The 25,184-nt window shown below is 40.3% G+C and overlaps 1 protein-coding gene across 1 annotated transcript in view; it reads left to right on the plus strand.

The window, feature by feature from the left end:
- LOC104544912 (netrin-G1-like) overlaps positions 1 to 25,184 on the plus strand; it is a 126,254-nt gene that overhangs the window by 56,417 nt on the left and 44,653 nt on the right. The window contains exon 2 of the mRNA XM_010189917.1: positions 3,227 to 3,867. Coding sequence (XP_010188219.1) covers positions 3,227 to 3,867 — 641 coding nt within the window. The remainder of the gene's footprint in view (positions 1 to 3,226; positions 3,868 to 25,184) is intronic.

Genomic DNA, 25,184 nt, shown 5'->3' on the forward strand with positions numbered 1-25,184 from the left:
TAATGAGAGTATGACTTAACATGCAAATTACATTTAAGATGAATTGGAAGCCATTTAAAGCCAAGTTGCTGGTAGAGAAAATGGGAATCTGACTCCAAGCCTCTGAAGCAATAATCACATTAAATATTGCAAAATTACATCAGTGACTGCCATGTCAGTAGGCAGAGGGGGTCTTATAGGAAACTCATAATTTCTCTCCCCCTTCCTGCGTTGGAATTCAGGGCATTTATTTTATCGGCTTATATCAGCTTAGACTTTTTTTTTCTTCTAATTTCCTTCCTAGAATACTGAACTCCACACAGGTTGTTTTGGTGTCATCAAATCATTCACTCTTGAAAGATATTTGCATGCTATAAAATTAGAAGAATAATTTAGTATATCGAGGAGGATATGCCTGAAGCTTTTTGTTACGATTCTCGTTTGCAGTGATGTCCTTACCCCAGGGTTTCAGTGGCAGGTTGTGCCACTGACGTTACCACTAGGAAGAGTTTGAGGTGCAGCACTGTGATTCTGACCCATTTCTCACTATACTCTGCCATTAATTGGCATGGCTTCATTTTACCAAAAAGTTTTGTGCCCACAGGGATGTAGACTACCATTCAGTAGCAAGCCAAGGCTGATTTTTTAGCATTCACTGCACCGTTCTTTAGGTACCTTATTGCTACCAGCTCTTACGATCTCACTGCATTCACACTAGCCTGTGTTTTGCTAGAGCCCTGGCTCCCAGCATTCTCTGATTATATTGGCACCTCAGCTTTTGCTAAAAAGGAAAAGGTGAAAGAAAACGGGAGCAAAAAAAAATCAACTTTTATATACTTTTATATACAAAGAGAGACAATACATCTCACACAATCTGGGTTACCCGCTGGAAGTCATAAAACGTGTCTTCTCCAGCATCCAGGCACTAGAGGATCAGAGCGGCTTTAGTTTTTAATGGGAAGAATCACAACAGACTCAGTGGCTGCTTGTGGAGCAGGAACCCAAAGCCATCCCTCAGCAGTGCTTAATGCAACTGTCTGGCTACCCAGGAGCATTTATATGCTGGGTTGCAATACCCATGACCTCCCAGCGAAGTTGCTTTTACCAAAGTGATTGAAGCATATATGTTACAGGCACACAGGCAGCCTTGTGGTGACAGGCACAGAAGTGACCACATTTTTCCCGTCAACCTCAGAAAGGTGTGGTTTACACAACTCTGAGCATTTTCTGCAAAGTTGATATTTACACATAGTCAAAGGGTCTGGAACCTTTCAGATTTCACAATATGCGTGTTTTCCGTCAGGAAAAGAAGAGGCCTAAGTAAGTTAGCAAATCCTGGTGTTTGTGTCTGATAAATAGAGCTTAAGTAATAATTTTAAAAATGGTGTTTTTCCTATTCTGCTTGAAACTTACTTTTGATTTTCACTGTTTTATTCAAAAGGAAGGCATAGAAATAGCAACCATGAGCTCAAAATCAGAGCTGTAACAGGAACTTATTATAGACACGTTTTACAGAGTATTTTCAGTTACAGCTGCGTGCTTTGAAGCTGTCAGTGTAACAAGCAGTATGCTGCCTTTCAAATAACCCTTTTTGTTGTCTTTCAGTTTTTTCCCTAACTTGTAGTCCCAGTGAATCGTCGTTGGTTTTAGCATTCAGCTGTATTAATGGGAAAAAGAGAGAGAAATAAAATAGTATTTCCTTACCCACATAAGAGGAAGTTGCCAGTGGGGAGGTCAAAGTGAGTGCAGACGTCCTTTGCTTGTGTTTTGTGGGAGTATATCAAGGAGCAGAGCAGTGACCAAGGTGGAAACTTAAGTTTGAATCCCATTTCCCACACTTGATGGCATTGAATTGCTTCATCGCCCAGAGGCTTTGGGATGGAGAGAAGCGTAACTGTAATTATAAAAAAAGGCTGATTATCATACCAGGGCTTGTGCTGTTTTCAGAGTAGGTGAGGGGAACTCTGCTTAATGACAATACCACCTACACTTTCACCCCTATCGAGCACTGCTAGGTATAGGCACATGCATCTTTTTCCCCAGCAGTGCCAACCACCGGTGATGAGAGGGATGGCTTCTTCCAAAATCAGTATGTAAGGCGGAGGGAAGGATACAGAGCAGCGGTTGCTTTCTGGAAAAAGAGTGAACAAGTAGCCAAATACTAATATACTGTTGAAAGCCAAAATTAGATAGACATGATTCAGTGCAGCCTACAGGATCTGATATCTTGGCAACTGCTGCAAGACAATCTGCAGACAAAATAGCCTTTGTGAAGAAGCAGAAGATTGTGGTGTGCAAGTCAATGCATCAAAAGTCCAGGAAGAAGATAATTCACTTTCACCTTGCTACAGAGGACAAGCAGCAGTAAAAGCTGTGCACTACTGGCAAGCTGATTTTGTCGCTGTTTTTAACTCAAGCCCCAGTTCAGACCTCCAGCCACCTCGGCAGTGTTCCAGCTGGAGCCGCTGACATCTCCCACCTAATCAAGTGCTGGTTTATCTTGTCCTGATAAATTGGAGCCGGTGGTTTGTGAAAAGTCTTTCCTGAAGTACTTCACTACCCTGTAATAAGATGGCAGGTGTCTGAATCAAGCCCCAGAGCTGGCAGAGCACTGTTTTTCTAATGGCTTTTGGTGGCAAGTGTAAATGTTTTAAGGGAAGCTGATGCCAAGCTGGGAGCACAGTTAAGCATGATAAATTTCATGCCTGGCTGGAAGGAAACTTGAAGGTCTACTGGGTACTAGTTCATACCAGGTATATATATATGGGCTGCACTGCTGACCTCGAAACACTTGCCCTAAAAATTACTGCTTTTGTGAATGGAACTCTTGAGGAATGTGCTTGTTTTAAAAAGAAATTCTCTTTGGCTGCTGCATCTTTCTAGAAAGCATCAGAGTTACTGAGCTATTAGAGACTTGCTTACTCTCCTTGGTCTTTTGTGACTCCATCACTGGTCTGAGTTGCTCAGGATAAATAAACCTTTTGTTTCTTTAAACCATACTAAGAAAAATGTTTGTGTTACAGAAGCAAGGGTGCTGTGTATGTGTGTTTGTACATTAACTTCAACAGTTCAAATAGCCAGGATAAATCTTGTCAAGATAAAGATGTTCCTTGCAAGCATTTGTATCTTCTTTCTTGGTTTGACTCCTGGAGAAAAAGCAGCAGTTCTCATGTGCCAGACAAGAAACATCTTTATGTGTCACAGTGACTTGTACCATGCCTTTTAACACTGCTTTGCTCTTTTCCAGGGGAATCCCTACATGTGCAATAATGAATGTGATGCGAGTACCCAAGAACTGGCTCATCCTCCAGAACTGATGTTTGATCTTGAAGGAAGACATCCCTCCACATTTTGGCAGTCCACGACTTGGAAGGATTATCCAAAGCCTCTTCATGTTAATATTACGCTCTCCTGGAACAAAACCATTGAGCTGACGGATAACATAGTTATCACTTTTGAATCTGGCCGTCCAGACCAAATGATCCTGGAGAAATCACTTGACTATGGACGAACATGGCAGCCCTACCAGTACTATGCCACAGACTGCTTAGATGCTTTCCACATGGATCCAAAATCGGTGAGGGATTTATCGCAGCACACAGTCTTAGAAATCATTTGTACAGAGGAATACTCTACTGGGTACATGACAAATAGTAAAATAATCCACTTTGAAATCAAAGATAGATTTGCTTTTTTTGCTGGACCTCGGCTTCATAATATGGCTTCCCTTTATGGCCAGCTTGACACAACCAAGAAGTTAAGAGATTTCTTTACCATCACAGATCTGAGGATAAGACTGCTTAGGCCAGCAACTGGAGAAATATATGTAGATGAGCAACATCTGGCACGTTACTTTTATGCAATTTCAGACATAAGGGTATATGGAAGGTAAGACAATATATACCTTTAGAAACAGGCATGTGTGTTTGGTTTTAGAGTTTATTCAGAACTGTTTATTTCCCAAATATGACAACATTTTCTGCCGAGACATGTTCCTTGGAAATCTGGCTCACATGAAGTCTGTTTCTGGCCATACTAGAAGTTTCTGACTCAGTGGCACAAAGTCCCAGGTGTTTGTTGTCAATCGCCTGGGATCTTGAGCACTGGGTCTCATGAGCAGGATTGCATTAACAGTTTCTTGCATTGGCTCAGGAATTCACCCTGGCATTAGGACACTTACTGCTTTAATATACTTGGAGTCTGATGGCAGTAACTTGATGGCAGTTAACTGAAAAGAGAGATTCTGTTTTATCATTTGACTTCTTTAGACCTTTAATGTAAGCTGTGATTGATACAGCAGCCCTTGCACGGACCCTTCCCACTAGGTCTGGCTATGAACTGCCTGTGAACAAGGAAGGCGGCAGAGATTAAAGTCCATTCCTTGTACTTTAATTAGCTCTGAAATGCAGTGAAGCTGAAATAAAATGGAAAAAAACCACAACAGTGTTTTGGAGAGACTGATCTGAATATAATAAAGATGATTACTCAGCTGAGTTCAAGACAGATAGTCCCTCTGGGGCAACCAGTGGCTGGCACCAGGTGATGTAGTCCCAAAAATAATAACTGTGCAATGACATTCCTATCAGGAAATTTTCTTCCCAACTCAAACTAGCAATTGACTGATGACCTCAAGCAGGAGAGTGATACCTTTTACATGCATCTTAGATGCCAATTTGTTCAGAAGAAATAAATGGGACCTTCTCTATTAGCAATTCTCTCACTTCTCTAATTTACCTTTTCCTTCTCCTCTCTTTCTTCTATAGAGAGTTCAAATCTTTCTAAAAAACTTTTTTTATTTAAGGAGAAGCTAAGTATCAAAACGAACAGAAAAGCTAATATATCTTGAAAGGCCAGGAGACTTTTCTGCAGACACAAGACCAAGTGGAAAAAAAAGAGACTGTGACTATATAAAACACTGGTGACTATATTTTTATTACTCCTGCAGTGAGTTTGCCACTTTCTACTTCTTTTATATAAGCCTTTCATGTTCCTAAGCATTTCCATATTGGAAAAATCAATACATAAAATAGAATCAAAGTACTATGCTGTAATCTACTGAAAAATATTCCTTTAACTTTATATAAAGGAATCATTGATGCCACATACAGATTTGAATGCATTAAGTGCTTTTGCACTGCAGATATATTTCTATATGACATCAAAATACATTAGTTAGGACTGTAGATTTAGCATGTTGTTACAGTCTTGTGTGTCCACGCCAAATACATCCGCATACATACAGAGTCACTAATTCAGTCTGTGAAAGTGTAAGGTAAATGTTGCTGGGTTAAGAATTCTTATTGTAAGTGTCATTAGTTACATTGTAAAGTATTTTTTGGAAGTCTCTGGAGAGAGCTAACTGGATCATGGACAGCTTAAGATACCATTTGAAATAATTTAGTAACATTAGCCTCAGTATACAAAAAATAGCACATGCGTTCTATTTAATGTGTATACTTTCTCCATATGGCCACACACAGGTTAACTCTACGGAGGGATTGTATCAAAGCTCAGGATTTGAAGGTCCTTACGCTTTAAGGAAAAGCTGTTCCCCATCTGAAAACCCATTTGCAGCTTAGTCTGACTTCAATTAGACTATCAGTGCTTTATCAAAGAAAGCATCTGAAGGATTAGAAAAGAGTGCATTGCATGCAAATTAGAAACAGAAACCTTCCGAGCACATCTGGGGCTATAAAAATGAACTGTGACTGTACAGAGAATTTATCTGATGCTGGTGCTTGTTGTCTAAATGCTGCAGTAATTGGACACATGCTTTAAAAGAAATATCTGATGTGTAATAGTATCTCGCTAGATTAGATTCATGTGAATTCTTATCACTCTTCTTCTAATGAGAACAGCTCTTTAGGGATTTGGTGGCCTTTCCTTCAATACGCGGTGAGCCCTGCTTGTTAAAGAATTTATGGGCTTGCTTACTGCTGAGTAGCTGTGGGGCTGCTGTATGCAGCCCCTGATTATTCAGTCGCACCAAAGGTAACTTGCAATGGGCCCACTGTCAACTGGTTTTAACTATATTTGGTCTCCTACCAGAAACCTTATAGGGCCACCCTGAAGAGTCTCCCAATCAGCATTATGGTTGTGTGGCATGGCACGCCCTGAGCATGGGCACACGGTGGAGGCAACCAAGGGTTTCCGGGGGGTTTGTGCTGCTATTTCAGATTCAGCTGAGCTTTCCAGCCCTTGCAGTTAATTTAGGATGGTAACTGGATATGAAGTTACAATTTTTTTTTGCTACAGTATTTCATATTCTGGGCTTTGAGACCTAGGCATTTATATATATTCAGTGAAGCTAGACTAGACTATTCCATGAGGACGGGATACAAAGACACTTTACCAAGGAGCTTGACCTGTGGTGGATAAGTGACGCTAGCAGACACATCTAAAGCTAGTCCTTTTATTGAAAAAAGTAACCTGTACATCAGATATAGTTAAAATCACCAAAGCTCATAATAACCTATTTCTAAAGGCTACATAAAGTGTATTTTTTTGCACTGTATTCTAAGGATCAATGACAGTGAAAAGCATCTATCTTAAAGCTGCCATCTTTAATATACAAGATGCTGGAGTGGTTAATACTTCACAACAAATTACAGATAGGAGATTTGCCCACTTCATATAGGGTTTGTTTTGCCATTGCTTTGCATTTTGGTGTGAAATAAGCCTGATGTACGTTGCATTAGAGATGAAAGCCTGTGTACTCTCAATGAATGCTTTACCTCTTCTATTACCACCTGTTTATTCATCTTCAATTTACCACTTCCATTGTGTATTTATTAAGATGATGAAAAAAAGGAAATGTGGCTGTTAGCAATTCCAGCAACCCCATTGTGCTCACACTATTCAAGAAACCTAATAATCCACATGAACTAATTCTGACTTACTGATGGTCTGCTTCACTAAATCAGGGTGATTTTTTTCCTAGTGAATAATGGACGATGTAGTGTGCCAGTCCCTTAATTAAAGAGAGCCTCTCTTAGTCTTGATCTCATTTTAATTTACAGGGTAATACTACAATAATATCACTAATGGAAGGTATATTAAAGGGCATCAAGTAGTATTAACTGTATTAAATTATGGCACTTGTGTTAATTAACTGCTGAAGCAAGATGGTCCTAACGGCTAGAAAGGTCGACTAATGCATAAATAAAGTCTTCTGGGATGGGAATCTAAGAAAGAGCAGACATTTTTCCCTTCGTCTGGCCTTGCTGCAGAAAATCAGAGGGTGTCCTGTGTGGTGACCCTGGGAAGGTTTCTTTCACTTCGCTGCTTGCAGAGGTGGCCTGGACTGTCTGTGGGCCCTGCCTGTCTTCGATTCCTTGTGAAGAACACTTCTGGCAGTAAGCTCTCAGCTGTGGTTTGGGGTTTTTGTGGTTTGTTGTTTTGTTTGGGGTTTTTATTTTGTTTTGTTTGGGGTTTTTTTGTAGGAGTTCACTACAATGCTGATAATAATTCCTTTGAGGTGAAGCAAAAAGTTCCTAGCAGATTTTGGATCAGGCTGCTAAAGGTTTAACTGCATTCATTCCAAAGTATTTCTGCTTTAACTGCCGTATTGTCAGTGACATGTACATTTATACACTGTAAATTAGCTGTAATTCTGGATGCCAGTTAAAAAACATTGCCCCTGTGGGTGATAGAATGACTAGCTGGCTAAAACAAAGTATCTTATCGCTTTGGGGTGATTAGATTTTGATCTAAGAGCCACCATTTTCCTTCTGACATCAGAATATCCAGCCTCTGTACAATGTTATTAAGCCCTTTGAAATTTATTTTTATACCCTTCTCGCCTTGAAGCTTCTGTATTTAAGCCCCAGGGTTTTCTGACCCCGTCTCAGCAGTTCCAGCAGCAAGAGAAACCTCTAAATCACAGTACGCAAGTGAAAAGTGTCCTCAGTCTTAACAGTTTCTTGCTCTCACATTATCTCTTCTAAATATAATTCTGTCTCAGAATCTGAACAAATTACTCTGAAGGAAAGCATATTTGCTACATAGAGGGTTGGGACTTTGTTGTCTTTTTAGCCAGCCTGCCCATCCTGCTAGCTGTGACCCTGGCCCACTTAATATTGCTGTGCTGGATTTGGGGGTAGGCGAGTGCCCTTTCCTCTTCAAAAGAGCTGATCTGCCCTCCTGAGCCCGGAGATTGCGCTGCAGCCTCCAGCAGTCAGGCACACCGGGAAGGCTGGGTGGTACCAGGTTTCATCCTCTGGCTTAATCTACAGAGCCATTCTACAGATGGATTAATTGGATTAAATCTGTCCAACTCTGGCATACACTTGACAACACTGTAATAATGTCCCTCTGTAATTTACCCAAAAGCAGAACTTTGTCCTAGGGAAGTGGTAATGCATACAAGTGCTTTAGTTTTATTTTTAATAGAAAATGTTTTCATTAATGTTCATCTCAGAACCATATCATCAATATGAAGAGATGTAGGCTTCAAGCTTTTAAGGACACAATTGAATACCATTTTTGTTTCTAGTATTTATTTGCCGTACTTGAATATTCTCTGTTTTACGAGAACACTTGCACAAGCAGCTTGTTGTCCTTTGAGATTTTTGCTCGTATTTGGAGGGAATCTAGCAGTTTCTCCAATTAAATTATGAACTCATTAGAGAAGAGGAAAGAAAATGAAATGTATGTATTTAAGAGCATGTCAATTTATCTCTAAGTCCCAAGTGTAATTAGCTTTTTTAATATACCTCCTGTAATGTGTCACTAAGGAAAATCATCCTTCATTTTCTTTAAACAAATCTAGGATCGTCAGGAATTGAAATAAGTGAATGGTTGCTGTGTTTATTCACACATGAACAGTCTCCAGTGGTTTACTCACTACAGTTGTCCTGGGTGAGCTTTACTGCTGCCCACGTTCAAATAATGCTGGTTCCCATCCTCCATCCTGGTGACACAAGTCATGTCCGTCAGCTCAGAGCAGAGTCAAGTCTTGTAGTGGCTAAAAGGGGAGCAGAGCATTAGAGTCCAGACCGCTGACTACGTCTCTAATTCTGCTATACACTTCTGAAACCAGTGGGTTTAGATTGCCAGGTTTTGCTTACCGCCATTGCGCATTTGATCATTTTTTCTTGGCCCGTTTTGCAAGATGTCAAGTATTTCCATACTGATCTCCCCCAGCTGTCTTTCAAGGAAGCTCAGTATCATGCAGGATCAGGTTGAGGAGAGGCACCAAGCCTTTCTGTAGCATAATTCATTTTGCCATTGAACATTAAAGAAGTAGAGATGAAACTTCTGATGAAAGTAATGAGAATTTTTCTTTCTGTATCACTTTGTGTGCTGAAAAGCTATCAAAAAAAGCGCTATCCAAAGAGCCTTTCTGAATGTATTCAGTGATTCCTATATCTTGAAGAAACTTTCTTTCCTTTAAGCTTTTCATTTCAAAAGAGTTCAATTTAATGCAAACACTGAAATAAGCTTAAGGATCTCCTAGATCACATATACAAATGATTCCTGGCACAGGGATGTCCTTCAGGTTGAAGTTAAAGCTGGAGTAATACAAAATATTGTCATCTTAAAAGTTTAAAATTTTTCAACTATTTCATAAGTAACAGGAACTACCAACTTGTAGGGTTTGGGTTTTTTTCTTTTGTTATTTTAATTTAACATTGCAATCCCTTCCATGGGTACCAGCGTGGCACGATTGCCTGCCATTAGTTTTGTCCATCCCAGTACCTAATTACACAAGCGTAGGGAGCTGATCTTTCCTGGATTCTCCACAGCAGGTAGAAGCTAAACCCAGAATATTCACATGCTTTCTCATGACACAGGTGTTGTTTCTTTCTTACTGTTAATCTTTTTTGTTAGTTGTAATAAATGAGCCATTGTTCAACTGCGATTTAGGGAAATATTTGAAACTGAGAGAGTTACCTTTGCTGCCTTTCCTTTTATTTGCCTCTAATACAGTGCTATAGTAAATGCTGTGTACCACTCTCTGTACACTATGAGAAGTTTAGTATTGAAAGAAGAGACCAGACCTGATCCTAGTTTCAGATGCCATCCTGTAAATCAGGAGTCATTTCAGTGAAGTTACCCACATTAAACCAATGAATTTCAAATGCATTCACAAAGGAGGAGTGAGGGAAAACAAGCGATAGAGAGAAAGAGAGGACAGAAGGAAGGAGAGAGGACAGAAGTAAGGAGGCTGTCGCAGCTTCTGTTTAAAAGAAATAAGAAAAAACCCACACCTCTCAGTCTTTTCATCCTCTCTCATCTTCATATAATTAGACTAATGTAAAGCAGGACAGTTCTGCTAAGTTCAGTGACAGTCACATGGAGACACCTATTCAGAAAACTGGAAAGTGAATTAGTAAAGGTCAAGGTCTAATAGTCTCATTACGTGGAGTCTGTGAGAACCCTTCCTCTCCTTCACTCTTGGGTCCATCTCTGGGTTTAATGGGCCTCAGCAGAATTAATGCACAGAGGGTATTACCGTGGTTCCTACTTGATCACAGCAGGCTGTCATGCAAATGAGTCAGCACCAAAGATCTTCAGTAAAACACAGGTGAAACATCTTGTTAATTGGGCTGAACAACAGGGTAAGCTTTCAATACTGCTGCAATTCTGTTTTCATAGCATATCACATTGTTCATGAGAGAGTACGAAAAGAGCTGCAGAAGGAAATGGCACTATTGTGAATTTAGCAGGCAGCAATATGGTCGGGGAGAAGGAGACAAGGGCTTGCGCTGCAGGTGGCATTCCCAAGAGAGAGTCTGGCTGCTGACGCATTCAGGAAAGCATAATGTTAGCTGCAGCCCTTTGCAGGACGGCGGGCCATGCCCTGGTTAGCTCTGTGGGATGTGGCAGAAATGAAAGGATGCTGAACAGCAAGAGACATCCTAATGACATTAGGAGAGAGCAGGAACTGGAAACCTTGATGTGCTACCACTCTTGTGTGAGACCACCTTTAAGTTTTGCAGCATAATGAGTCCTTGGAGCCTTAAAGTTTGTCCATGAACAGCATCCAGTTGCTCACATCAGAGTTCATTCAGACTTCTAGCAAGTAGCAGTACCAATTAAGAAAAAGGAATTATTGGTATGATTTTTATGCTGGAAATACCACCATACTCAGGAGTAACATGGTTGTACTTTGTTGATGATTATTTTGACATTTCTGAGGTGATGACCACTGTTTTAACATAAGCCTAAAACCAAACAGAAACATTTTGGGAATAGGCTGATAATCCATAGTTTCATACTGTGGGTTAAGGCTGATCAGGTCTTGGGGCAAACTATGGATAATGCAGTACATATTGTACACGCCCATATCCCAGTGCAGGAGGGCAGCTTTCTGAAGTTATGCCCTTTCTTTGAACCCTCGAGTCTATCCTCTGACTTTGATGTTTGTGCAAATGTCAATAGTTGTCTGCTTCTTCCTTGTAAACTCCCTGGAAGACCTTGTGATGTTTTTCATTTTCACCCTTAAATCCACTTCTGTCTTTGTGGGAGCTATGCAGAGTGTCTTTTTTCTCTGCCATGCAGTATCCCTGCTCCCACCTTCTCTAGATGTACGTTGGCCTGTAAGATGAGGCAGTATCTGATATATTAAGATTTATGAAATGCACTTAAGAAAGATTGGTAGAGAAGCACAATGAATTGTTATAATCTCTCCTCCCTGAACCATCACTCATAAAACAGGCATGCAACAGTAGCGCTGGTACAAATGTTAGTGATAGCGATGCTGTCCCAATGGCAGGGGTACATGGTGGTTCATGTTTAACTGCCATCAGTATTTCTGTTACGCTGCACATCAAACCTATTATCAATCAAAAAGATAAAATTTTATTACAATAAGGATTATACATTGAGATACATGTCCTCACACTCAACTAATTAGTTGCCATCGACTGTTTTCACTTTACTCGGTGACATGTGGTATATAAATCATTACAATATGTTAAATGCAAATGGCTGGTAATAGGGTAACCATCTGCTCACTCTTGGAAAATTAGCAGAGGAATATAGTAAGCTATACTTCTAATAATGATGCTAAACTCACATCCCTGAAATACCAGAATATCTAAAACCAGCTGCCTCCACTAATGCCAGCAGTACTAATTCGTCTCTTACCCTTTTCATTTTCAGAAGTAAACCACATATTGTAAGAGGTAATTCTGTTCTTCAGCATGAACTTGACTTCAAGGCTAGAGTCTGTACTAGCAATGTGAACCACTGTATCTCAGAGACTGAACTTTTTCTTAGCTTATGCTGAGTGCTTTTGAACAGGCAATAAATAATCACACTGTCCACTCTTCTTGGGACATCTTTTCGTCTACAAATATAATTAAACTCTCTTCCTCCCCTAACCCCTGCTGCCAGGCCCTTTTTCAGGGATGACATTATTTTGTAAGAGATAGATAGTTGGCACATCGCTGTCTGGTAACATATTACACTAGAAACCATCAAAGGGTGTCTTCTGTCTAATAACCTACCATGCCCTATGAGCATCAGAGATCACCACTGCAAAGAGGGATCAATTCTTTTGCCACAGACATGTATTATCAGGGGCTGTCACATACCTTCGTAATGAACTTTTCTGGATACCCCAGTGACAAAGCAGTGCATTGGAAAATTAGTAGTGGGACAAGAGTGAAGGACTGCCTGCCAAAGTTGAGGCTGTGCCTTCAGGCTAGAGCAGCTCCTTCTCTCCTTACCCATTCAGTCATCTGCTGGTCAGGGTCACTCTCACAGTGCTGATGTGTTTGCTCCCCCATCAGTAATGTATTGCATTATCGCCTATCAGAGAGATTAATATGTTCCCGTACTGAATTCCCAAGACGTGGCTCTCAGCATTAAAGAAGCTGAGGAATTAATTTAGCTCCCACTGTCTGAATGGAAAAGATGTTTGTGATTTCATCAAAGTCAGATGTTAGTGCTGCCGTGGGTTTCTTAAGCCACATTGGGAGGGAAGGGGTGCTGTTTGTTTGGGCGCTACATCTGGCATGGCGGTGTCTCATTTAAGATTGTGCTTCCAGGGAAGCACCTGCAGGGGAAGAGGCTGCAGGAGAGCTCATTAGCCCAGTGGTTTCTCAGCCCCAGGATGAATTACAGAATAAGATGCTTGCTCTACAGGGCCTCAGAAACCTGCAGCTTTGTGTAGATGTGCTGTCCTGCAAAGCTATCCAAGTTTAAAAAAATTTTACAGGGAGACTTTGTGCTAACACGCTTTCCTTTGTTGCCTTGCAAAAAAAGAAGTGCTGTCTGAAGGCTGCACGAATTTGGTGACTTCATTTTGATTCACAGTGAACACTTGCCTGTTTCAAAATGGGGTGCCTACACTTTAAAGTTATCTGGAGCATTTATAGACAGAGCTGGTGTGATGAGAAGCACTTTATAATACCTCAAAGGCATGGTGCCAGAGCTGGGAATTTGATAAGCCGGGATCCTGAATTGGATTCCAGCAATGGCCACAAGTTTTAGGAAGCTCTCATTTGAAATTGCAAGCAGGGGAAAAACAGGATTCTTTCTCTTTAATTGTATTAGTTTTATTGAACTGAAGCATTGCTTCAGTTCCCAGAACACTTTATATATATTTTAATGCAAGTTACCAGAGACAGAATGGTTGCAGGACCGTTTATTGTTTCTGACTTTTGTATTTGGTAGAACTGATTTTACTCATTTTTTCATTTAACTCTCCTGTGCATTAAGAATCTTTAGACTTTGAGATGGTGTTTACTGAAGTCCTCATAAACACAGTAATTCTAAACTTCTCTGATTTGGTAATGCTTCTGTAGTGCTTCTGTTTAGGCCTGTTCAGAAAAGCCAGGCCAAGCCATGCAGACGTGAACTGGAGTCCTGAGCCTCCAGTAGCCTTTTGTGCAAGAGAAAGAACATGAAATTCATTCCCCCAGTAGCTGACCCTTTACTTTGTATTTGATGTGTGCCAGTAGTGTTCACTGTGACACAAATGTCCTGGCCATCGGGTGCTTTCCAACTCTTGGAGGGAGAGGGAGGGTCATTTGAGAGGTTTGGGCTTTCTTAGGGGGCTGTATTTTTATAGCTTCATCACATTTTAATTGGCTCTAGACCTTTCGTTGTATTTATTGAACTATGGGCTGCTCCTTCCCTTACTTAGAGCTAGGGGTGTTGATTTTGCCATGTAAGCACAACCAGGAATTGACTGGGAAAAAAAACATTTAAAAGAATTCCCATTCCTGCCCCCCAGTTAGAGCACAGCAGGTCCTGTCACCTTCTGCACCACTGAGGGAGCGGAGCCGGCAGGAACAGGGTGCAGCGATGGCAGTTGGGACAGGGGACAGAGCTGCAGTATGAGAAGGTGTCTGTTTTGTCAGTGACCCACTTTGGGAAATCCTCCTTCCCTCCTCCCACACCACGCATACCTCCAGCTGCTCATTTCTCACTGTCTTTTCTTTTCTTCTGGCGATCATCACTCCTTCAGTTGTATCGCATGGGGAGTCACTGCCCGTGTGATTCAAAGAAGGAATGGAAACCTTCGCAAGAACATCTCAATTTACAATGACAAAGTAAACCTATTATTCTTTGTCAATGCAGAAAATTGCTTATCATTTAACAAGCTTCATTAAAGATACTGTGCTTATGGAACCATGCCTCCCTTCCTTTGAATGCCCCTGAAATAATTCTTCCAGCAGGACACCAGAACAGCAAGGAGCCAGTTACATTTTTAATCACTTGTGTCCCATAGGAATTGCAGTCTGCCAGCAAGGGCAGCTCCTTCCCCTCTGCAATACGGGAGAAGAATTAAAAGATGGGAAGCTGTGGTTCCAGAATGCTGTGTTACAGTTACTAATGAGCTAAAGATCAAACCATCTGAGTGTCATTAACTGCTAGTATTATGCTACTGAAAATGTTTAACCCAATCCACAAGCTAGATCTGGGAAAATAAAAAGGGTTTCTTCCCCCTTTTCCTTTTTTTTTTCCTGAATGGTGAATGGAGAGCAGAGGAGCAGTTGGATGAAAGTAATAGGGAAAAGTAAAGTAACATTTAATTTCTCCTCTACAGTACGTATCTCAAAAGAAAGTTTCTACAGTGCGGAGTCCTTACACACCCATACCAGTTTGCATCATTTTACCTTCTCATCAGGTAGATCAGATCGTCACTGCAGAAGTAACCCTCAACACAGTGATTGTTTCCGAGATTCATCCTTTCAGGTGGATGACAGCAACACCCTCTGTTCTGACATGAACAAGTATCTCATGTTTTAGACTTGGTGTCCTAAAATATACATCTGGACTATTGGGGGCTTTTTACAGATACAGAGTCACTAGATTGAGAGATCAGATTCTGAAATCTCTCTTCATTCCAGTGGCTACTTTTGGAGACTAATGCAGACCTTGGATTTTGTGGTCGATATGTTTGCTTGTCTGTCTGTCAATGCTTCATAAAATATACATGCTTTAAATAGGAGAGATACAGAAGAGCGATACCACTGGAATGACAAAGGGTTATGTGTCTTGATTCCAAAAGCAGGTGAAGTATATACTTTTAAGACAGTTCATTGGTTTCCTCACTGTGCAGTCGTATCCAGATTTTGACTAACAAATGCACAATTAGTCTGTGGCTGACATTCAGCCTGACTGAATTGTGGAGTGGAGATACATATGCTCTGTCTAAAGGCTTCATACAAAGAGCCTCGTGTTACTGTTTTAGAGGCAATTGGCTCTTAAACCATCTAAAGGAGGCTTAGTGCTGGCTCTTGGAAAAAAAAATGGGGATTTTTGTAAATCTTGACTGTGTTTTAGTATACTAGGAATTTTGAAATATCTCTTGCACTTATTAGGCCCACCAAAAAAAGGACTCACTTCCAGAGAAAAGGTTCTGCAATTTAAAATGAGCTGAGTATATGCTGTAACAGGAAAGAGGCCTTTTGGAGTGTTATACGAATATTGCTGCAATGCAAAGAAAATTAATAGATCATAAAGACGAGTCTCAATGCCCTGTATATAGGAGCTTCCCCTTAATTCGTAACACATAAAAGGCGTAGTTTTTTATATCCTCATAAGCTTAGCACATTTTAAAAGAAACCAGGTTTGAAAATTCAGCTGCTATAACTACATTCAGCAAACAGGAAAGGGAAAGGATTGCTGTGAGGCGTAGGTGAGACTTCATCCTAAGAGACTTGTAGACAGCAGCCCAGGGCACTTGTCCTGCCGCGCAGCCGCAGGAGTGGGTGCCAATAACACTGAGAGGGGGGCGGCTGCTTTACCATGGGTGTCAGCGGAGTTCGCAGTCTGCAGTGCGTGCATCTCAACAGAAGTCTGGTGCAGACTAAGACTTTTTTTTCCTTATTTTTTCAAGTTCTTTATCTTCAGAGGTAGGTCAGCATCTGAAAAGCCAGAGATTATCATGAAGGGGTAAAACTGAGATAAACCGCAGGAGTGATTTGCACAGAAAAAAAAAGAAATAAAAATGTTGTATTCTGAAAGCTACGTACAACTTCTGCTGTAAGAAGCTTGGACAGGTGCCAGAAGTTTGTTCCCATTGTGATGTGATTATATGGCCACCAAGGCATTTGGTTCAGTCAGTTTGCTGTGTGTCATCATAAATCTGTGTATAGCAGAAATTCCACCAAATTCTGCCCTTTTCCTCTTCTGAGGTTTACTGTCCAGTGTGAAAGCAGAAAACAGCTTTAGCAAGATCTAGGGGCAGTTCTGAGTCCTGTGTAATGCTCCCCTCCTGGCTTGTGTAGATCAACAAGAGGAGATGTTGAGTGGGCATAAGAATAGATGAGGAAAGACAATGCAGTAATGGTGGGGACAGAAGGTCATGACTGGTTGGGGCACCACCCTACATCCTAGTCTCCTTCCTCCTCCTCTGCAACTCTCTCAGTGTGTGAGAGAAAGAACACAGCACTGAAACATCTCAGACACAAACACTAACTCCTTCATCCCCAGAAGCATTACTTATGGAAATATTTCCTAATAAAGCAGCTGTATCCTTTTCTTTTTGTTTTTCTTTTTTTTTTTTTGGGGGGGGGAGAGGTTAAAATTATTTGCATAATTCATGAGGTTTCTGATAATCATGTCCAAGTTCATTAAGGATATAGCTCTGTGTCATGCAAGAGCTCTTGTTAAGATCCTATCAGGGTACCTTGTCTCCTCCCACTCATCAGGTCTTCAGGACAGATCTCTCATCTTCTTTTCAATGGATGGCAACCCTCTGTCAGTGTGCAAATAGAAACCAATTCATTTTGCACAGCAGTCTCCTTAAGTCCATGCCCTGAAGAATGCTTTAACGCAAGGAAGCTGTTCTTCACCCTCAGACTGTCCATGCCTCAAAAAGGATCCCGTCCAATCTTGCTAGATCTGTTCCTTATAGTAGTACACTGCTGCTTGAAAAGTGTCTGCTGATAAACATCCCCGGATTAATGGCTACTTCTTTTTTTTCCTTAAATCGAGGTTCTTTCTTTACCTGCATCTATTAATTTTCTAGTGCTGCTCAAAGAGCCATGTATTATGTTTATTTTATATACATATATATACACATATATACATGCATAAATTTTACTTCCAGATTAGCTCAAACATTCCTTGAGAACAGAATTTTCCATTGGAGTTTGAGGCTGAGGAAGCCTGTTCGACATTTCAGGGAAAACCAGAAAAATTTGCCTAGGATTTTAAAAGTGATATTATGGAAGATGAAATTACAAAGGTTTGTTCTTCAGTATAGACATATACAGATTGTTTTTGTCAGCAGTATTTCAGAATTTCCTTTCCCCTATAACAGCCTTACATTATTCATAACTTGCAATCTATTCCTTATATATTCAGTTATAAGAGTTTCCTTGCGAGGGGCACAGAATATGAAGGGAAGTATTGATTTGAAACATTTAAAATATAAATGAAGTCATTTAGTTCTTCTGGTACATGAAATATTATTGCCACTGGATCAAATCTGACCTCCCAGCATGTCTCTTTTCACAGACAACAAAAACATGTTCCCAAGCCCTCAGTGGACAGTGCAGTTCAGGCCTAGCCTCTGCCTGAATATTTACCCAGTATTTGTTAAAACAAAAATGAATAATAAATGTTTCAGTGCACTTGAAGGTCAAAAGCCACCACTGTTTTACTCTGGTCTGACATTAGGTCAGAATCTTAATTTGCTTTGAAACTACTGGTCCTTTGTCACTTAAACCTATGGAATAATATCAAAGCAGTATCATCAACCCCACTTCACAAAGACAGACATGCACAAAGTCTCTTGTCCCATGTCACATGAGTTTGGGGCTAGGACAGGTATTAAAAAGATAACAGTAAGTAGTGTCTATAGTTGAACAGTAATCACATGGTATTTTTTTTACAGTAACCAAGTTTTTTCTATGTGAAGTCAGCTACTGAAACACAATAGGTGAAAGAATAATTGTTTTTCCAAATTAAAAAAGAAAATATACAGTTAGAACTTCATTTTCTGAAGCATTTAAAATCAGTCCCAGCAAATAATTTCATGGTGCTGTGTTGTTACACCAACAAGGCTAGAGATAAGATAACCCAATAGCTCTATTTCAGTATCTAAGTTAGCTATAGGATGCTTTTGGCATACTTCAAAGATTATGCTCAGACAGAAGCCATTCACTTTTTAGTTAGTTTTCTTCAGCAGGAGAAAGGATTAGTATTTTTGAAGTATAAATGATTCACAGAAGAAACTTCTGACAAGGATGGCTAAAAGTATCTTCAGAATTGAACCTTAATAAATACTTCTGGCTGACTTTTTGAAAACTCAAAAAAGGCACCATTTTTCTTTTGGAAATGTTGTAGTTCAAAAAGTTGTCAATAATAATTTCTTAAAGGGGTTTAAAACCTGAAAAATAAAACTATACATCTCATTTGACACAAATGATTTTTTTCTCCCCAGTTTTTTCTTCAGTTCAGTCAGTGAACTGAAAAATCAATTATTTGCATGGCTCTACTGGCAAATAATTCCTATCATAATAATTCCAGAGGGAATTATTCTGTGACAAGAAGCTTATACCGTATGGAATTTAAAAGTTAAAAAATTGAGGCTAGTGTGATAAAAAATGAGGAATCTTCTGTTCAGTTTTCTCACTTTTCTCTTTCAAATTATAACCTCCAATCAAGATGAAAAACTAAAAAGGAAAAAACAGAAACTGAAAATAGATCTATATATTTTAAAGTGGATTTGGAGTGTGTGTTTTGGTAATAAGACACCAACACCCAGTTATTTTAGATGGTGTCATGCAGCCCAAACATTTTGAAAATCGACCCTAATGAAATGCAAGAAAACACCAGAACAAAACCACTCTCAAAATACTTGATCAGCTTTGTTTGCCCTAAACAGTTTATTATGTACCTTCCACTTTGATAGTTTATTCATGAATACATCGGAACACACTCCAGAAAAGAATATAGCTGTCTCATGCCTTATAATTACCCCAAAGTTCAAGTTCAACAACAGGATTTTTCTAAGAGAGCTCAATTAACCTGCCCTCGTAGTAAGTGCGTTCTTCTCCTTAGCCTTTCTGAGAAGCATCAAGAGGTGACACCGGTGCTGGTGCATGCAGCAGCCCGCTCAGTGCCTCTCTCTTCATTCTGGTAACGGTGGCAGTGCTGCAGAGGGAGAGAGGTGATGGTGATTTAAAAGTCCTTAAACCCAGGTAACACCTAGAAGTAATATCAACGATAACCAGCAGGACAGCAAAACGCTGGGGGGGGGAACAGTAGGACACAGTTTACCTGTGTAAAAAGGTGCCCTTCAGAGTGGTTGCAGCAATGATTCTTGGGCTTTTCTGCAGATGAGGAGCAAGGTATAAGCCTGAAAAGAAGAATATTAAGCTAGTTCTCAGAATCAAGTGTTAGTTTGGGGCTAGGCTGTGTATTCACAATTCAAAAATATTTTACATATTTATCATTTAAAAATATGTACCAAGAGGACAGGCCACTAAATCATATGCCAGAAGTTTTAATGTCTGGATTCTCAGGATTCTCATGAGAGAACAATCTGAATTACATTTCTGCTATGCTCTCACTTATCTCGGTGGTTTTCCTGAATGTCCAGTCAGTGCCTAGACGTCTAATGGTGATATTGAAAATTAAAGTGTGCTTTTATCAACAGTTCTTTACCTTTCCCACACACATCTCCTATAGAACAAGACAGATAAAAGAAAGGAAATCTGATTTTGAAGTACATGTCTTTTTAAAGCACTTAAGTCGTGGACTTTTCCGGGATTACTCTATGTACCTATATTTATTAACAGAACTTAACTGGAATGAGAACTCGGCCTTTGTTCTTTATGTATGATTAATTGCTGTTTGTGTGTATTGGTGGTACACCTGGAGCAAAAGGTGGCCAAAATAAGTATCAAAAAAACCCAAGGATATGTTTGATATTCCTTTTCTCTTTGGAGAAAAATCTGACTTCTTTCTGGCAGTTTTCAAAGACAAGTAAGTGGGGTCTCCTGATCATCTGCTCAAAGCTTTCCTGCTGTCTCCTACACCTTGCTCCAACTCCAGTTCCCTGGCACATCCTGCATGGCTCCAGTTGCTGCAAGAGCCTGCCCAGCTGGGCGCTTTGTAGCAGCCATCATGAGCTGGGTTGAACCAGCCATGCTGACAGCCTTGGTAAACAATTCTGCTTTGCATTTGTTTTTCTCTGAGTCATGGGTCGAACATGGGTCTTTCCCTGGCCTCTGTGTTTGTTTGGAAGGGACTTGGAAATCTCCTCGGGCCTCTGTTTGGTGTGTAAAATCTTCTCACCTGTGGACATAACAAGAGGGCTTAAAAGCAGAGCTCGTCACAGCAGATGCCTATCAGAGGATGAGCAGAGGAGAAGGTTCCTCACTAAATCTTGGTACCAGCACCAAGAGAAAGGCCTTTGCTGTTACTGACTGCAGTAGGACCAGGACCAAAATATTCGTTGCATTAAAGCTAGCAGAGAGATCTTGCTTTTTCAAGTGAAAACTGGTGTCCAAGAGTCGACGTATGAGGAGTGGGCTGTTCTGCACCTCCTCTGTGTCTCTATGCAAGGATCCCATCCTGACGGCTGCTGCAGCTGCATGGGGGCCAGTCCTTACTGGGTGCAGAGGGACACCCAGCCAGGACAGCAGCATGCCACTGCGCTGAGATCGGGCTTACATTGGCTGCTCGTCCCAGGAGTATTGCTCAGAGTAGCACAAGGTGTATTTTCTCTCCCTCAGAGGCAACCTGTTACAGCCCATATCCTGCTCTTCCCTATATACCATCCCTGCAACACTAACTACTAGGGGCACATCTGAGCCTTTAAATGAGTCCATAGGAGGTCTCTTTAGCAAAAATGCTTTAAAATCTTTTGAAAAGAGCAGCAGATGCACTGCTTCACAGAGGTGGTTTCCCTGGTGTCAATTCTGCGCACACCACAGATATTTTTATGCTGCTTTCTCTGTTATAGTCCTCAAAAAGTTATGGAAATCAGTATGAAATTAACCTTGCTTGTTTCTCATGTAGCAGAAATGCTGCTCCCCTGACAATGGCTCATGAAAATACTTTATTCCCTACTGTGACACAATAGGTGCTACACCCTAAGTCATTCTCTAAGCTTAAAGATATATCTGCTTGGGCCAGGTCTGTCCAAGATTAATCATGGACACAAATTTATAACAGCTAGCTTAGTGTGTCACTGCATGCAAGAATATTTTTTTTCCATTGCAGAGAGTTAAGTAACATTTTTGAATGGTATTGTAAGCATGTCCACTTGGATGGTAATTTAATGACCACAATTTTAGACCTCCCACACAACAAATTGTTCCTTTTCAGTGTTGTGCTGGGAAAAAGAATTCAGGGTACCAGCTGGCAGCTGATACTGTGAAATACTACGTACAAATAAAGACGGGACGTTTGGTGTAATCACCAGCATCTGAGAGCAGCTTTCTTGGGACTGCTGCTGAGCAGATGTAAGACTGCTATTAATTAAATTAAACCCAGAAAAATTGGTCTCTCAATAAACTTAAAAGTGGTGATGCACATTAACGCAGTACCAGGAATTTCACATCTAATGTTCAGATTTGTATCAGGAGAAAAGAGAAGAAACAGCAAGTCTTAAAGACGTTTTAACTTTCATTTTTAAATTTGTAAGCCGTAAATCTTTGCAGTGATATTTTGCTACACCTTTCATCTGAGGTTTGCGTGTCACATTCTTAACCACTTAGCATGTTGTAATACAGAGTCTTACAGCTGCTGTGATATAGTGGTTAAATTCTGCCTGGTGGTATTATAGCAGCTAACATAGATGCGTCCAGGGTATCTGTTGCTGTGTGTTGACTTGTTGATAATGACTTACTGCCCAAGGGCTAGATGGCAAACTAAGGCTGACTAAGCAGGACATTGGACAGCAGCAAAAAAAAATTAAAATAACAAAAACTTTGCTCCCTTAACATCCGGATGGCAATAAGCAGTAGTCACATCTCAGCCAGCACGTTCCTTTACTTTTTTTGCACCATCAGACAGATAATGACAGGGTGCTGCCAAGCAAATTGCATTATTCCAGCTGGTGGAGGGTGAGTTGCATTCTTGAAGAGCTATCCCTTCTCTCTCTGATGTGCAACAGTGTGGGCAGCTGAGGATATTCAGTTTTTTGCCCTCTCCTAGTTTTTCTTGATATTTAGAACAAACTAATTAAAACACATGTGATACACCGTGACAACTCAGGACACCTAAGCTGTGTAGTACCTCTGCAACAGATGTGCTTCCCACTCTGCCACCCCATCCCATCTATATATCAAGACTGATTGCAGTGTGAAATGCAGCAACTTAGTAGGTGAGACCAAAGGGATTCCAGTGAGAAAGGCAAAAGTTTTTAGGTGGGAGAGAAGGAAAAAGAAAAACTTTTTGTAATACTGATGTACTTAAGTTTACATCCCCTGCTTTTTTTTCCCATTCTTCAGTGGTAGTCTGGGAACCTACCAAAACAGTCACTATTGTTAAATGGTCAGTTGGTAGAACTGGAAGAAACTGTCATTATTGATCTTCATCTTAGCAAGAGATTTTGCTTCCTATCTGGGAAAGACATGACTGCCGTGGTCCCCATTCAGCATCCTTCACATAGTTAAGAAAAGCTTCCTATTTCTGAGGTTAAAGATTAGAGCAGAATAGATGCATGGAAACAAGGTAAAATACCTGCATCTTACCTTCACAGCAGTCATGTCCCTCAAAGCACAGCACACCTGGGCTCCTTATCCTCCACTGACTCTCAATTTCCATCCTATGCTTGTTCAAGATCTTGAGCCTGCCATTCAAAATGATACAAAGATTGTCTGCTATTATCTAAAAATGCAGCCACCAAGCCTAGCATAATATGAATGAAAGCTGGAAACAAATTAGGCCACATTTCAGACAGCGTGAACTAACATAATTTCATTGTTTCTAGTGGAGCCAGATGGATTTACATCAGCTAAGAATCTGGCAAACTGCGTTCACAGTGAAATTATTTGTGGCACATACTGCTGGCAAACTCTAGCAGATTTTATATCCACTCTCTTTATTGACACATTTCCATGAAAACTAATATCTCTGAAGAAAATGCAAAAATGAGTATTTGGGAAGGGGATGGAAGTTGGTTCTCTACAGCAGCTATATTTTCAGACAGATTTATTTAAGCTTTAACACTTAAAGACTGTGAAATGAAAATTAGAAAAAACATGTGGCCATGCCACTTGGCTAGGTGTGTCTAAGTATTTCATATTAAGGACTGCTTTTTTTTAATGTGGTGAACTGAAATAACTCAGACTCAGAATTAGCTGTTCTGTTCTACTAGGCATAGGCATCATTGGATTATTTTTAGTCTTTGGACCTAAGAGTCTATATGTCTATAACATTTTTTTATCTAACCAAGAAATCAGAAGAGTTTCAAATGCTTAAATACTGAGATGTTTTTGTAAGAGGTTTAGGAGGTTACTGCCTCCTCCTTTCTATGTTTGAGTTGTGAGTGTTGCTGATCTAGCCTGTAAACATTTTCAGTTGTCTCTGGAAGGATGTCATCTGGTAAACTACTGCATTCCAGAAAATTTACATTTTATTTGGCAAGGTGAGGTTGCTTGTGGACCTCTGTCTGAAAGGGGCAGGGGGAAAGAAGCAGCAAAGCTGACAGGACCTGCCCCACTAAGTTTGGCTTCTAAAGGAAGACGGTATGCATCTGTTGGACAATGTACTAATCAAATACAGGTTGAGGTATAAATCACTCAGCAGTGATCCTGTAGTTCTTGTTCATATTGACCAGCATTTTAACCTGACAGTAATTCCCATTTAAATAATCAGAATTTGTAGAAATGATTACTAGCGTGTGAACACAATAAATCTTATAAACATGTTAATATTTGAATTTAGCACTTGTATACTCTTGTTGTTGGGCAGGCTTAGTGCAAACACTGGGCAATTCCCTGCCCTGCATGCTTTCTGCGAGTCTTGGAAAGGCCTTACTCCTGTGAGAAAGGGAATTATACTGCTCTTTTGGACTTTGTTTTCTTTTTTAATTTCAAGCTCTCCAAGCTGCTTGGAAGTAAACCACTGAGAACGCAAAGCAAACATGCTCTCTGTGCCTGGGTTTTGCTGTTCCCCACTAGATATATTTTATTCAGTCAAGGGAGTATAAGAAGCTATTTTCCCCAATTTTCCATACTGCCTGTGGGAATCTAATTCAATTTCCTCCCAAATTTAGCAGCTAAAACTAAACAGTAAAGAATAAAGTTGAAGAGGCTTCTGTAAATCTCTGGATCCTAAGGTACTAAGGTGCAGCAGGATTACTGACTGCAGGTTAAACTTCTTTTCTAGCCACAAAGCTACTTACAGATTTAAGAAGCTTAAATACCTGATCCAACATTAGTCCTTGCTTTGCAAATGAAAGAATAATATATCTACCTATACAAAGTTATATTTGTTGTTATTGAATTTTTTTATCCTTTGTGATTGATGTAGCCCCATTCCACAAAGGAATCTCTGTTGGGTTTTTTTCTGTGGCAGATTATGATGTAGTAGATAAATTCCAGGAAACGGACAGGGAAAAAGACTGGTGACCAAATGCATTTCCAGAAATAAACAACTGAAAGAAAGGAGTCACATTTCATTAATCTCACTACAGTGGCTACATTCTACCAGCAGACCACAGGTGTCTTATTCATATCTTCCAGACGAAGAAGTAGTGCCTTTTTTGGGCTTCGATTCCATACAGCAGTGTGGGCCTGAGATATTCATATAGCTCAGAAAATGCTGAATACAAAACA

The sequence above is a fragment of the Mesitornis unicolor genome, unplaced genomic scaffold (genome assembly GCF_000695765.1).
Source record: "Mesitornis unicolor isolate BGI_N332 unplaced genomic scaffold, ASM69576v1 scaffold4248, whole genome shotgun sequence".
In the NCBI taxonomy this organism is placed as follows: domain Eukaryota; kingdom Metazoa; phylum Chordata; class Aves; order Mesitornithiformes; family Mesitornithidae; genus Mesitornis; species Mesitornis unicolor.